General features: G+C 35.6%; 1 protein-coding gene across 3 annotated transcripts in view; it reads left to right on the top strand.

Annotated features, from left to right (window-relative positions):
- Positions 1-16,224, top strand: part of BMPR1A (bone morphogenetic protein receptor type 1A) — a 142,371-nt gene that overhangs the window by 108,330 nt on the left and 17,817 nt on the right. For all 3 annotated transcript variants that reach the window (XM_027129670.1, XM_027129671.1, XM_027129672.1), the window contains 5 exons: positions 933-1,151; positions 5,613-5,775; positions 8,615-8,717; positions 14,675-14,771; positions 14,933-15,032. In XM_027129670.1, coding sequence (XP_026985471.1) covers positions 1,085-1,151; positions 5,613-5,775; positions 8,615-8,717; positions 14,675-14,771; positions 14,933-15,032 — 530 coding nt within the window. In that variant the 5' untranslated portion in view covers positions 933-1,084. The remainder of the gene's footprint in view (positions 1-932; positions 1,152-5,612; positions 5,776-8,614; positions 8,718-14,674; positions 14,772-14,932; positions 15,033-16,224) is intronic.

Below are 16,224 nucleotides of genomic sequence, written 5' to 3'. Positions count from 1 at the left end.
TTCAGATTTGTAGTATTTTAGGTAAATAATTTCATTTAAGATACATTTCTAATGTTTTTGCTTTAATGAGGAAGCATGCTGCATATTTAAATGTTTTTCTAGGTCGGCCTTCTATCTATAGAATACATTATTTATTAGAAAGATTCAAGTTGTTTTTATTTATCATATCTACTAGGATTGAAAAATTTTTTATGAGTAGCTTACTGTTTTATTTTTTAATTAATTAATTTACTTATTTATTATTTTTGGCTGGTTTGTTTTGGGTCTTTGTTGCTGTGCTCAGGCTTTCTCTAGTTGCAGCGAGCAGGGGCTACTCTTCATTGTGGTGCGGGGGCTTCTCATTGTGGTTGCTTCTCTTGTTCAGGAGCACAGGCTCTAGGCACGTGGGCTTCAGTAGTTGTGGCATGTGGGCTCAGTAGTTGTGGCTCGCGGGCTCTAGAGTGCAGGCTCAGTAGTTGTGGCGCACTGACTTAGTTGCTCTGTGGCATGTGGCATCTTCCCGGACAAGGGCTCGAACCCATGTCCCCTACATTGGCAGGCAGATGCTTAACCACTGCACTACCAGGGAAGTCCTAGCTTAGTGTTCTAAATTCAGCTCTTCCTGTTTTATTCTTAATATATTTAGAAATTTTCTTAATAGCAATAAAATAATTACTTTAGAGCAGCCAGAAAAGACTGTTAAGATTATTAGTGTTCTTATCTTATTTTACATATGGTTAATCTAAGGTCAGGAGAGGTGGCAACCTATTAATAAATTATTTAAGCTTTTAAATTACAGTGACTTTTTTTTTTAACAATGATAACATTAATCTTTAATAATGTATTACATTGTTTAAAGGTATGTTTGGGCATTTGTTTTTCCTCTCCTAGTTTTTGAAAACATTCCAGAATTCAGTTATATTCATTTCCTTCTTAATATTTTTATCTTTCAGGAATCAAGAGAAAGCAGTGGAAGCTGGAGTCATTGTCAAGTGATCGAGACCTTTTATAAGAAAATCTCATTGAATGAAAGTCTTTTAAATTAGTGACATAACAAGACTAGTTATTAAAGGTGACAGTGTACAGAGTACGTTAAAATTGAACAATGACTCAGCTGTATATTTACATCAGATTATTGGGAGCCTATCTGTTCATCATTTCTCATGTTCAAGGTAAATCAGTGTTCATTTAAGCAATCTTATCTCTTTTTTAGTAATTTATTTCTGTATATAAAAAACACTCATTCTTAGGACCGCTCTTTCAACTCATGTCCCGTTTTGAACAGTTAGGCCCAGTATGCCAATAGCTTTTAAGTATAGAGGCAAAGAACAAACACATGCCAAATAATTTTTGAACTTCACTATGATAGAAACATTTTCAAGTCTGTATAAAATCTCAGCCTCTTTGAACTTTGTGTATGATCTGTAACATAGGCATTATGATGTACAACACCAGGTCTTATGAGGATTAAATGAGATAAAATATAAAATAAAGTAGGTGACCTAGTGCCTAAGGATAATAGGTACTCAAGACTTAGTTTTAAAATACCTCTCCCCTTTAAAATACAATAAGGAATAAATGTCAATTTTTAAAAAACATTTTATTGTTGTTAAGAGTTGAGAAACATAAATGGAATTTCTGTGTGCCAAATGTTAAAATTTCTTCAGAGTACTCAAAGTTTTATTTATGACTAATATTGTAATTTTACACTATGCATTCACAGCTTAGAACTCCCAAACAGGAAGTTATTTTGATGACTTTTAGGATCAGATGGGCTATATATTTGCATATGAGCTTTTTCCCTGTATGGTTTAATTAGGACAATGTTTTAAACTGAAGAGATAGTGGTATTTGGCAAAATGATTTTATATAGAACTTACTGAACATCTCCGTTCTCTTTAAGTTTATACCTTCACAGATTGTTCTTCATGTTTTGTTCAGAGTGATGATTAAAATCTGCTAATAAGAATTATGATTAACAGCATAAATCTTTTGACATTTTCATTTGAGTGAACAGAATAATGAAATCTGTAGCTTCTTTGTATTTTGTCTTAGGTTTAGTACCCTTGTTTAGTACCCATACTGAGAATATAAAAGCACTCTTGCAAAAGCTACATTTTTGTGTGAAACACCACATTATTTAATAAAACATCTTTATTTTAACGTCTTTTGTTAGATGCCTTGTTGATCAGTATCGACCAAAGCTATCATAGTTTTGAAGATGACTTAAATTAATAGTAACATTTGTATTTGCTACCTTACTCCCAGGTAATCAGTATTTAGTATTAAAATTTTTTTAATCTATATAGATCACATAGAGACAATATGATACAAAATTCTCATTCCCCATCCTAAGTTGTTATATAATAAACTTTTTTTTTTTTTTTGCCCACACTGCACAGCATGTGGGATCCTAGTTCCCCGACCAAGGATCGAACCTGTGCCCCCTGCAGTGGAAGCACAGAATCTTAACCAGCTGACCGCCTGGGAAGTCCCGATAAACTTTTGTTAGATGAAATAAATTGGTAATTAGTTATCAGGCATAAGTGAAAAATCTTAGTAAGCATTATATTTCTCTGAAATATAAGCAAAATTTGTTCCATTTCCTTTCAAAGAAGATTAGTTTGATAGTTCCCTTCAAATAATAAGATAGAAGTATTTGCTCTTAAGGAAAAGAACTAAAACCAATGTCGAAAAAATGGTATTTCAGACTTGCCCGGTGGTCCAGTGGTTAAGACTCCCTGCTTCCACTGCAGGGGGCACGGGTTCAATCTTTGGTCGGGAAATTCCACATGCCGCGAAGAGCAGCCAAAAAAAAAAGTTATTTCTTAGAGATTACTATGGATTGCTAGAGTGGTGTTATATATATAACCCATAGCTCCAGCCCACACCAGGACTCATAATTTTATGCTTTGTAAACACAGGACTTGTGTGTAGAAAGAGATTGGCATGTTCTAGGAACTGACACAGGGCTGTATGTTTGGGCATGATGGAGAGAGAGGTCCACCGGGTCCAAATCCTGCGGGTCTTCAATAGGCCTGGTGAAGGAGGTTGGATTTTATTCTGAGTGTATGTGAAGCCATTAATTGGTTTTAAGCAGGGAATGACAGGATCAGATTTAGGTTTATAAGATAACTCTGTGCTATGTGGGAAGTGGGTTGGAGGGGGCAAAAACAGAAGTAGGGAGATCAGTGTCTTGTCTTGGAAGTGACATGGTATGATGGGCCTGGGTAATAGCAGGAACTAGACCAAAATGAGAAAAAGTGAGATATATCTTGGAGGGTGAGCCAAAGACCTGGGGAGGACCAGGTTTGAGGAGAAAAGTCAAGCATTCCATTTCAGACGAGTTAGTTTTGAGTTACTTAAGCAAGTCAAGGCTGAAGGGGTAAATCTAGGAACCATCAACGAAGAGATTTATTTAAACCATGGGAATAAGTGCTGTCATCTAGGGAGAGAGTACAGAGAGGCTGTTGCTAGCTATTTTTCTTTGTATCCATGCCTCTATTTAGTGAAATTTTACAACTTATAGCTCAGGTTTCTTTGCGTTTGACACCCTAGGATGAGTTTGTGTTATTGGCTCCTTCCTTTGTTTACATAGCACCTTTGTATTATATCACTCTTTGAATTGTGTTTATTTATGTGCTTATCCCCTCCACACACATACACCTTTGTCTCCTTCCAAGTTTCTCAAGGACCACATCAGTTTCCAACATTCAGTAACTTGCCTGCACATAGTTGGCCTCTAATCAGTGTTTTGTTAATTAATATTTGAGATAATATAAACTTCAGATGCAAATTATTATAATTAAAATATTTCTATCTCTTAAATTCAAACAGTGTTCTAGGAAGTTATGTGTATTAACCATCTGTAACTTTGAATTTTCCAGGTATTGGTGATCTTTTAGTATGATCTTTGTTATTAGTAATATCTTCATTTATACACTTTTATATTTAAGCCCTTTATTATACATTCATTTGATCTATATATAATCTCTTGAATTGGGCAGAAATTATTATCATCATTTTTTATAGATAGAGACCTGAGGTTCAGAGACTAACGTATCAATGGAGATATTCAAGACTTGAATCCTTGACTTCTCACTGTTATTTCAGTGTTATTTCTGCCACACTATACTGCTTTTTCTATGTATCATTAGATTTTTGAAAAACTAATTGCGTGCGTAAATATATTGTTTGCCATTTGGTCTCCATAGTTAAATTGATGCTTCCTTCTGTTGTTGTAATATGATTTTAAAACTGGTTAAGAGACCTCAGATATGCTTTAGTCCTATGGTCTTATTGAGTAAATGAGGCTTGAAATGACATGGCTTGTCCACGATCATCCAGCTAGATATATGGTGGAGGAACATAGTAGACCAGAATCTAGATTTCCTCATTTCTAGCCCAGTGGATTTCTTCCCTTCCTGAAACTCTTCCCCGCCCCTTTTTTTTCGTTGATGCTCTTAACATAAATGAAGTCTACGTTTTGTAGCAATTTAGAGGATTAAGTGAACATTATTGAAATTTATGGCATGGAATCACTAAAATTTATTTAGCAGCACATTCTTTTCCTGTTATCAATGTGTGGTGTATGTATTACTTTTACTTTTTTCAAGTTCATCTCACCAGTACGGCTAAATTTTAAGTCAAGTTCACATTATGCCTTGAACCACTTATTTAACATCTATAATGAAATACATACACAGTTCTCTTAATATTTTATACCTGTTTTAGCTCTACATTTCATTCCATGAAGATCAACTCTACAAGGAGTAGCCTAGCTGATTTCAACTGATTCAGAGGGAGAAAGGAATTACTAAAACGTTGTTTTAGTTCTGTTCTGCTTTCAGCCTGAAAGAATCAGTATCAAATATGACAGTATCTGTCATTTGAGGCTACGAGACTCTAATGCAAGAACACAGTTCTGTTTCCATGTGCCAACTACTGCCCTACAGTGACCTTCATTTTCTGGCAGCGTAGTCTGGATTTGAACCAATGACCTTGAGATAAAAGGCACCAGATAATATGATTAGTCCCCATGCTCTCATAATTCCCTTACTTAAGCAATTAAAATCCAGAGCAAGATGCTTAGTAGTTTCACTTCCACATAGAGGTACAAATAAAGGACTTTACTTTTTTTAAACTAGTCACAAGTTTTGAACCAGAGTCTAAAAAAAGAACTGTAATTTGCCTTTTTTTTTTTTAAACCTCCTTATTGGAGTATAACTGCTTTACAATGGTGTGTTATTTCTGCTGTATAACAAAGTGAATCAGCTATACATATTTTTTAATGATTGGAAGTAATCTCGCTCTTCTCTGAAACTGCTTTCCATTTTGTACCTTTCTTACAAGTTATGACCATATTCTACCTTGTGCCACTCTTGTTTGTCTTTCACTAGTGCAAAAATTGTGGCATAATCATCTCCATATATCCCACAATACCTGGGATAGTTTTTCCGTGCATTTTAGGCTGTTAATAAATGTTAATCATATGAATGAAATTTATTTTTAATTAAAACACACATTAGCTGCAGTTAATACAATAAGAAAGCTTAGAAACTTCTCACTGAAAATTGGAATAAAAGAATTAGCTTTTCAGAATGGTTTATTTACAACTTCATGTTTGAATGCAGGGCAGAATCTAGACAGTATGCTCCATGGTACTGGGATGAAATCAGACTCCGACCAGAAAAAGTCAGAAAATGGAGTAACCTTAGCACCAGAGGATACCTTGCCTTTTTTAAAGTGCTATTGCTCAGGACACTGCCCGGATGATGCTATTAATAACACATGCATGTAAGTATTTTATGCAGTTCTTCTTAAAGTTACGAGAATAGTACTATTAGTACTATTGGTACTATTTTAAGAATCGTTTACTTTGTCTGAATTTTGTTTCTTTAACTTTATATGGTTTTTCCAAAGAGCCAAAAGCTTCTTGTTTTTTATATAGGAACATTTATTACTATTAAGTGATTGATGGTTATTTCCTTAGAGTAATATGGGTTTTAAAGAGCTAAAAGAAATCTGGTATTTGTCTAGCATTTTGGGTTTATTTAGTGATCTTTTTATCATAAAGTGATTGATAGTCATTGTAGAAAACTTAGAGATTACCAGAAATAAACCTTGAAAATTCACCTAAAACCGTGTAATTCTAAATTGGTTGAAATAGGGGCTTCCCTGGTGGTGCAGTGGTTGAGAATCCACCTGCCAGTGCAGGGGACACAGGTTCGAGCCCTGGTCTGGGAAGATCCCACATGCCACGGAGCAGCTAAGCCCATGCACCACAACTACTGAGCCTGTGCTCTAGAGCCCCTGAGCCACAACTACTGAGCCCACGTGCCACAATTACTGAAGCTCGCATGCCTAGAGCCCATGCTCCACAAGAGAAGCCACCGTAATGAGAAGCCCACGCACCGCAACGAAGAGTAGCCCCCGCTCACCTCAACTAAAGAAAGCCTGTGCACAGCAACAAAGACCCAATGCAGCCATAAATAAATAAATAAGTTATTTTTTTTAAAAAACCTTCCTATTAAATAAATAAATTGGTTGAAATATTTTGCAGGTCTATAAGAATGATATTGTGATATTTAATTAATTTTGTGTTATTTTCTTATGTGAACTCCCAAATCCAAATCTGATTTATATAACCACTTTAATTTTTCTACTTAATTTCATGTTAACTAATTAATATTTATATATGATCATGTAATTCTATTCCATATTCTTGGGGGACATTGAAGAATTGACTTACTAGCCAAAAAAATTCCCTGAACGACTCAATCTCATCAGTCAGTTGTTCCCCTGTTATAAAGGTGTAATAACCAATAATTATTGATTTGTATTTCCCTAATAATTTTATGCTCTTTGAATGTGACCAGCTATAAAGCCAAAATGTATACATATAAAACACTGAAATTATATGATGGTTCACCATGTCTTAGATTTGTTGTTTGTGCTGGTGGTGGTTGACTTTACTGTGGCAGACTGGGTGATCTGTTGTTAGGGGAGTGTTCCCTTTGTCACCAAGAGACTTCTTGCCAGACTTCTTGTCTGTAGTTCTTGCTTGATCTGTGTGGGCTACTTGTTAGAGGCTTAGTAACCCAGAGTAAAACTGGGAATCATCAATTTTAACAGAGTTTCACCTCACACTTAACATTTTCTCATTTCAGAAAATGAATAATTATGCAATATTCTTTTAACTGTAAGCAGTATACTTACTGATATGAACAGTAAGGAGGGACACAAAAAAATCTTTTAGATGTTTCTTCCTACCCATGAAAGCCTAATGAATATATTAGGAGAAAATTCTGGCATACTAGTACTAAAATGATAACTTTTTTTTTTAAAGATACTCCCCTCTGGGGTTTTCCAATTTTTTATTTTATTTTATTTTATTTTAATTTATTTTTGGTTGCATTGGGTAGTCGTTGCTGCATGTGGGCTTTCTCTAGTTGTGGCGAGCGGGGGCTACTCTTTGTTGTGGTGCACAGGTTTCTCATTGCAGTGGTTTCACTTGTTGCGGAGTGCAGGCTCTAGGTGCACGGGCTTCAGTAGCTGTGGCTCGCGGGCTTTAGAGCGCAGGCTCAGTAGTTGTGGCGCACAGGCTTAGTTGCTCCGCGGCATGTGGGATCTTCCCGGACCAGGGTTCAAACCCATGTCCCCTGCATTGGCAGTCTGTTTCTTAACCACTGCGCCACCAGGGAAGTCCCGATAACATTTTATTAAATACAAATCCATTTATATAAATTTCTTGAAAATTCAGCTATTCAAAAGTTCTCCCTTTTTTCCTATCATGTTAAATAAAAAGTGCCTCTCAGGATCTTAGTTAGTCTGATCTTCCCAAATATACTTTTCTTTGTCATTGAATCTATTTTTATGTTTCACAGTAAAGTTTGTTTTTATTTATTATTGTGTACAGTATGGGAATACTGAAAATCTTATGGATGAAAAGAGATAGTTATTTTTAAGTATATATATATATTTTTTTATTAATTTATTTATTTTTGCTGTGTTGGGTCTTCATTTCTGTGCGAGGGTTTTCTCTAGTTGTGGCAAGCGGGGGCCACTCTTCATCGCGGTGCACGGGCCTCTCAGTATCGCGGCCTCTCTTGTTGCAGAGCACAGGCTCCAGACGTGCAGGCTCAGTAGTTGTGGCTCACGGACCTAGTTGCTCCGCGGCATGTGGGATCCTCCCAGACCAGGGCTCGAACCCGTGTCCCCTGCATTAGCAGGCAGATTCTCAACCACTGTGCCACCAGGGAAGCCCCTAAGTATATTTTTAAACGTTAAGATTATTTACTTTATAAAGTTGTATAAATCATCTTTCTGTGATCACATGACTATGATTAGCAAAGAGAAGTTACATAGTATTTCATATTTGGTGGGACTTGTTTAATAGAAAATCCTTTTCTACCTAACACAGGATTTTTATTAGACCTTTAGGTTTTAGTTCAGATATGACAATTTTCATTTGCCTTAAAACACGTACGGTTTTGCCAGTAAGTCAAATGTGAATGTAATTCTAATTCAGAACTAAAAGCCATCAGATCAGTAACTGGTCACATTCATACTGAGATTTAATTAGTACTTTCCAATGTGAAGTTGGTTTTTGGTTTTTTGGCTTTTTTTCTTTTAGAACTAATGGACATTGCTTTGCCATCATAGAAGAAGATGACCAGGGAGAAACCACATTGGCTTCAGGGTGTATGAAATATGAAGGATCTGATTTTCAGTGCAAGGTAAGACCTAATTTGAGGCCTATGAAATAAAGAAGGGAGGGACCACAGGAAAAGAAAAACGTTGATTCCCCAAGGAGAAGTATGCCTGGTCTGCACATTGCTATGTGTTCTGGAAGCAAATATATTGGAGGAAGCTTAGCTCTTGCTTCACGTTATATGATTGTGCCAATTGAAATTACGGATTATTTTACTTTAAAATAAGTTTTAAATCATCTTTTTTTTTTAATTGTCAAGCCTGTAAAAAATGATACTGTCACACTTATTTCTGGATTATAAAAGTGACTGGAAAGACTTTAAGGTGACAGGTTAATAACCTTTACATCTCTCTGAGACAACTTAGAGACCTTAAGTCCTTGTAAGGAGATCTCAGTGGAGTTACTTTAACAGCACAGCAAAGGAATCAGAGGATCAGTAATAGTTTATGAACATATTGATGGCTTTGGGTTATAAACCTAATCTCTTCAAAATCCTGTATAGTAATTTTGCCCCAGGGGATCCTTCCAATGTTTTTGAAAACAGCTCCAGAGAGAGCTGTTTGTTAACAAATTTAAGCCTCAGCTATTTTAGAAAATTATTCCAATTAATGAGAAGTTCTCAGGGTTGATAGAAACCACACATGCACGCACGCGAACACACACACACACACATACATACACGCTCACACATATTGCATCCCATCTGTTTGCTACACCTCTAGTGACAGGGGCTCATTACCTCCCAAGCCCACCTTTTTCATCTGTAGTAATGACCTGACCTTATCCTTAGAAAGCTTTTCCTCTGAATGACTGCAAGTCTCTCTTCCTTTGTACTTCCTTGGACCATAGAGAACAAATTGATTCCCTTTTTAATATGGTAGCCCTTTACTATGTGAAGAAATTTTTTTTTGTACCGCTTTACTCCCCATACCCTATAGTCTTTGCCCAGTGAAAATAGTAGTTCAAAATGACTTCGACGGCCCCTTATAATCATCAGCTTTAGAGTTACTCACTCTTCAGTTTCTCAATGTAAGATGCAGAATTGACTGTGGTCTGGCCAGAAGAAAAGAAGAAAAAACAAGAATTAGTAACTCCTTTCCCTTTTCCTAAATGCAGCCAAATCTCATGTTAGAGGTTTGATTGTCATACCATATTCTTGAAATATATGGAGTTTTCTGTCAGCTGAAGTCCCCATGTCTTTCACTCATGCTTCTACTCATCCTTCTCTCTTCCATTCTTTATTGGTGCTGTTGGTTTCTTGACACAAACAAGTAGGTGGGAATGGAATGAGTTTTGTTACACAATTGTCACATACTTGTCTAAGTTAAATTTCATTGTATTAAAATTAATCCTTTGCTCTAATTTGTCAGGATTTGGGGGATGCTGATTTGTTTGTCTCTTCCAGTTTTATGCTCTCTGCATATTTATCAACCGCACTACAGTACACTGTTTAATCACTTTAAAATGTTGAAGAAAGACCTCTCTGTGGTTAAAGCACTGAGCTCGACAGTAGTAACCAGTGTCTCGCAGGCCCCCTCAACTAGATGTGTCCCAAATGAATTTATCAATGTAATTTAGTTGTTAAGCTTGACAATCTGTGTTCAGATAGACGTGCTGCCTCTTGCTAGCTGTGGAACTTTGAGCCGGGAGCTTTACTCTCTTAAGTTGTTTTCTCATCAGCAAAGGAGTTCTTGTAAGGGTCAAATGAGAGGTAGCATATATGCAGAGAGTTTAGCACAACTGGCACATAGTAAGGACTTAGTAAATGTTAGCTTTTACCATATTGATGATGTAACCAAGCAGGCTTTAAACTGGGTTACGCATATACCTGGGTGCACACAGACTACATTACACAAGGATCGCATAGGCACATGGATAGTTTTAAGGGGATCGGTTTACCTATCATGAACTTCCACAGGTCCTATTGCTTAATATTGATCTGCCTGAGACCAGAGCTTCTTAAGCAGTTTCTCTTTTCCTTCCTTCCTTTTCACCATCAGCCTTGTCACAGTTTCCAGATTAGTGGCCTGGAATGTAAATACTCAAGTTTCCAAACAGTATTATAATTCGAAATCTAAGTATCAGTGTGGGGAACTCGGGGATAGCAGATATATTTGCGTATCTGGTCGTTTTTCATTTTTTGCTTTCAACCAATTTGCTAGATCATGTAAAATAATTTTTCCTAATAGGATCATTATAGGAGTTTTAGCATACGATTGGAAGGTCTCTAAAGAATTATGGGACAATGGTATAACTAGTTCCTTCCATTATCATCTTTTTGTTTATGTGAACAAAGAATCTTAGTACTGATCCCAAAAAAGGAAAAGATAAAAATAGGATTAAAGTTAATGCCAGACTTTCGCATTCTAGCAATAAGTAATTATCCATGAATTTATGAAGTAGTTTTTTTAAAAGTGTCATTCATCTCATGCCTCTCCAATAAAATTTTCTTTTTATATTAGTATTTTAATAAAGATTATAATATATATACAGTTTTGATTAATTTTATACTAATAATAATTGTGATGATAAATCAAACCAAAATAATTTTTTGACTTAAAGACATACTATCACAGGAAATAAAATAGATTATATATGTTTATTTTTCATGTGGAGAATTATTTATCAAGATACATATTACATTAGGACAATTTTTTTAACATCTTTATTGGAGTATTATTGCTTTACAATGTTGTGTTAGTTTCTGCTTTATAACAAAGTGAATCAGCTATACATATACATATGTTCCCATATCTCTTCCCTCTTGCGTCTCCCTCCCACCCTCCCTATCCCACCCTCTAGGTGGTCACAAAGCACCGAGCTGATCTCCCTGTGCTGTGCGGCTGCTTCCCACTAGCTATCTGTTTTACATTTGGTAGTATATATATGTCTATGCCACCCTCTCACTTCGGCCCGGCTTACCCTTCCCCCTCTCCATGAACATTAGGACGTAATTATTGTGGAAAATGTGGAAACGGAATAGGAGCTCAAGGAGCAAAAGGAACACTATAAAATTTTCAATTGTTAAAGAAGCATTTTGACCATTTATTTTTTTAAATAATGATAATGGGTATTGAATTGCTATATTATTTAGATTCTACTGAATAGATTTAAGAGTTATTTTAATTTTATTTTAAAATATCATGTGCAATATGCAAGGAATTATCAATACGTTCTTTGCAGCTATTTATGATGAAAAATTTTAGGTGTCAGTCTAAAAATGTATGAGGGGATACATTGTTTTTCAGAATTCATTTAGGGGTTACACAGACAAAACATGTTGACCACCACTTATCTCACTTTCTGTGTATCTTGCTCTACCTCGCTCTTAATTTACCTGGCACCTCATCTGAGCAGAACAGCTCTGCTACTTTTACCTAAGCTTTTTCCTCCCAGTGCTTTCACATACTGTCAGGTTTGAATCAAAACGAGTTCAAGTGATAATCACCATGCTTCACCCAGACCTTGATTTTCCCTCACACAGTCCAGTCTCTGTAGGTAAATCTGGCTTATTCTGTTTCTTCCAGTAGGATGAATTATTTCTCAGAAACCGCACTGCCATCTCTTGTAGTAATTTGGTTTCAGTTCCTTTATCGTGTACCACTCCCCCTCACCTGCAACCCCCCCATTCAAGCTCACTAAATAAGTTAGAATCTCCTATTTTGTGAATGCCAAGTGAGTTTTTTCCCCACAAGGATTTTTATTGCCCACCTAAATCCAGAGATACAAATGGACTTGGGTGGAGCATGGGAGTAGGGAGTGCAGGAACCGGAAAGGTTGTGTCACCCAACTTCGTAATCTAGACACACGTAACTTTTGCCTACCCAGATACGTAGTTAACCTACATAAGAAAGATGTGAGTTTCATGTTGCTTGTTCTCAGTGAAGCCACATTGAGTCTTCCAGGAGATTACAAACATTTGTGGCTTATTCTAGAATGTCAACTGGGATCTGTGTCACATTCACTAGAGGAAGAAGAATTAATTTATTGAACATTTACTATTTGCATTTAATATGCTGAGTGCTTGGTATATTTTACCTCATTTTCCCCCAGTTACCCTATAAGGCAGGTATTTTTTATCCTCCGTCTTATAGCAGAGGAAACTAAAGCCCAGAGAGAAGTAAGTTCATTGCTCAGGGTCACAAAGTTAATAAATGACAAAGCTATGATTTAAGCTATTTGATTCCCAAATCTTTGTTGTTTCCATAATACTGTGCTGCCCCCAATCTGTTGTTGGCAAAGTCTTTCTTTCCCTTTTAAAAGTAATACAACATTTAGCTATCTAGTTTACAGCACTCCTCGTTTTTAAAATCTTTAAATCATACCACCTTCAGCCTTCTCCCAAGTGCTCTCAACTTCCTGTGATGTAATTCACCTAGCTGAGAAGATGGGAATTCAGACAGAACACAGAAACATTGTAGGGTCTCTGCATACTTCTGGGATACCAATCCCACTTACTAGCGTTTGGTCTGCCTTCTTCATTCCTGCAATCATCCTTGATAGAGAAGACTGGAACAAAACGAGAGTTAAGGAAGTGTTCATTTTCTTTGTCCTCCATTACCTAGTATTTTGTCGGCAATACTACATCCATTGCTTGGTGGTCTTCCTTCTAGCACTGCCAAAAACCCCTTCCTGATTTTTCTTTCCATTTTCTGTCCTGCAAGGCTGAGCTCATTTTGAACTTTAGCCATACTGGACTATTCTTGGATGCTTCAGCTTCTTTTATTCATCTTAGTTGTATACTCTTCATTCCATCCTTCATGTAAGTTTTCTCTAGATCTGGGATATTTTTTTCAGAGTCACCTGTGTAACTTCTGACATGTCTCTCTTTTCTCTTTCTTTTTATGATCATTTAAAAGTAAAAACAATTGTTAGAAAGTTAAAAATTTAGGTAAAATGTAAAACTTGTGCTTTTGGAGGTTTCCAAGTACTCTTGACCCATCTTCTCTTCTCTTATATAATCTCAAGTCCCTTATAGAATCCCATATAGATTCCCCTATGGAATCTCATTTTCACATTTTTAAAGGAATACCTGATTATACCGAGGTTTCTCCTTTCTGCCCATCTGATATTTAAGAATAAGAAGGTTGATTTCTGCTTATATTCTTGCTACTTCTGTGATGACAAACAATTCCTTTCTGTTACTGTTTTGGTCTAGAATGGCACTTCTTGCAGGTAGTGCTGAAATGTCAGCATTCAAGTTAAGAACTTCTCAAATACTGTACTTTTAATCAAATAAAACTTCACATATAATTTTTGGTATCTGTTCCCATGACTACAGTCTTTCCCTGTGCTCATTTTCTGATGTATTAGGGACACATATCTGGTTGGTGGTCTCCCAAAAACTCTCAGAAATATTGTTTCTATATTTTGACCTTATCCTCACCACGTACACTTCAACTTGCTTCCGTATCAGGTTCATTAGTTTCCACATTGTTGTTATAGGCAGCATCAACTGTATCTTCTGCCTACTTGACTACCTTTTCTAACCTGTCATTTCTTTGGCCTAGGACACGCTCCACTTTTTAGTCAGATCTTAAGTTTCATCCAACTAAGTCTCAATACTCCTATGAGATTATATTTACCCTGCTAGTTTATCACTGTAATAAAATGTATTACCCATGTTTTTTAGGAAAAGATCTCATGATTTTAAATACTTTTTTACTAAAAACAAATGAATAGTCATATCTTAAGATATGCCACATTTTGGGTGAAAAATATATATAAACCTTTGTTTATCTGTAATTAAGTTATAGTTTAGTGTTCTAACACACCATCCATATACATACATTCTCCTTAAGAAAAAACATTTTAGAGTCTTTACAACACTATTTCACCATAGATTTAAATTTTTCAATAATCACTTTCACACAAACTTAGCAGGTCCTTTTCACTCACTGAATTATAAACTGTATTTTATCAATATTTTAAAAATTAATTATCAGTTTCGTGTATCAATTTTTTCTAACTTTCTTCCTTTAGGATTCACCAAAAGCCCAGCTACGCCGGACAATAGAATGTTGTCGGACCAACTTATGTAACCAGTATTTACAACCTACACTGCCCCCTGTTGTTATAGGTAGGTTAGCAGAGAATAGTGCAATCATGATTCTCAGTAAAATATTTTCTCTGGTTTTAACAATAAGCAAGCTTTCTAGAGTTCAACACTACAAGTTATTTTTTCCTTTTAAGATGTGATCGAAAGATAATGTCTTTTTCATTGTTTACTTCCATTATCAGGTCCATTTTTCGATGGCAACATTCGATGGCTGGCTTTGCTCATTTCTATGGCTGTCTGCATAATTGCTATGATCATCTTCTCCAGCTGCTTTTGTTACAAGTAAGATAATTATTTTGATGCAAAATATTTTGTTGACTATTAGATATAAACAGTTGTTCTTAAAGCCAGTAGGCAGAAACCGTTGACACTGAATGTATTTCAGGAACCATTAACTTGTATTTTCTGGTTATCTCCTTTAATTAACTATATTATAGTTTTCTTAAGGGAACAGAAGACCTTACTACTAATCAATTAATTGGACACAACATTATACTTCTTGTTATGTTCATGAGTACTTAAGATTTTCTTATTTATAGAATATTGAACTTCCTTATATCTAAATTTAAAAACCTGTCCCAAGAAATCAACTGTATGCATTATCATTCTTTAGTTATTTGGCAGTTCAGAATTGTTTGCATTTAGTCATGATTTCAGAAGACATTTGCCAGAAGAGCAATAAGAGGAGGGCATAAACTTCAATAATAAAATATTATCTTACTGGCATATGAATAAACAGAGAGATCAGTGGAATTTGTTACTAGACCCATAAGTAGACCCAAGTATATAAAGAAAGTTAGTATATGATAAAGGTAACATTTCAGATCTCTGAGGAAAAGTTGGCTTATTCAGTAGATGGATTTGGGAGTGGATAGCTATATGGCAGAAAATGAAGTTGAATCAATTCCGTACACTGAAATAAATTTTAGCCAGGTTGGGGTGCTCGCTCTCCCTTTCTCTCCCTCTCTCGCTCTCTCTCTCTCCCTCTCTCTCTCTCCCTCTCTCTCTCTCTCTCTCTCTCTCTCTCTATATATATATATATATATATAAACTATATATATAAACTGAATTGATTAAAATACTAGAACAAACCTTGGAAGAATTTTTTTAAATAATCTGAGTCTGACACAAAACTTACAAGCAAAAAAACCAAAAACCTTAAAAAAGAAAAGATTGATGGTGTCAACTACATAAAAATAAAACTTTACTATGTGGTAGAAACCACCATAAATGGTCAGAAGACAGACCAACAGTGAAAAATATCTGCAGCTTATATTACAAAGAGCTGATTTCTCAAATATAAAGAGCTTCTATAAATCAAAAAGAAAAAATCAATTCAGTGGGAAATTAGGCCCCAAAAAATGAGCATATATTTTACCTAAAGAGAAATACATATGGCTCTTAAAAGAAAAATAAAAAGATGACTTAAGAATACTCATAATATGAAAAATATAAATTAGAATCGTACTGAGAT

Source organism: Aethalodelphis obliquidens, unplaced genomic scaffold, assembly GCF_003676395.1.
Source record: "Aethalodelphis obliquidens isolate GAN/ISIS:26980383/991018 unplaced genomic scaffold, ASM367639v1 scaffold37, whole genome shotgun sequence".
Lineage (NCBI taxonomy): Eukaryota > Metazoa > Chordata > Mammalia > Artiodactyla > Delphinidae > Aethalodelphis > Aethalodelphis obliquidens.
The sequence above is the reverse complement of the archived record's forward strand: the minus strand, read 5'-3'. Positions and strand labels throughout refer to the sequence as shown.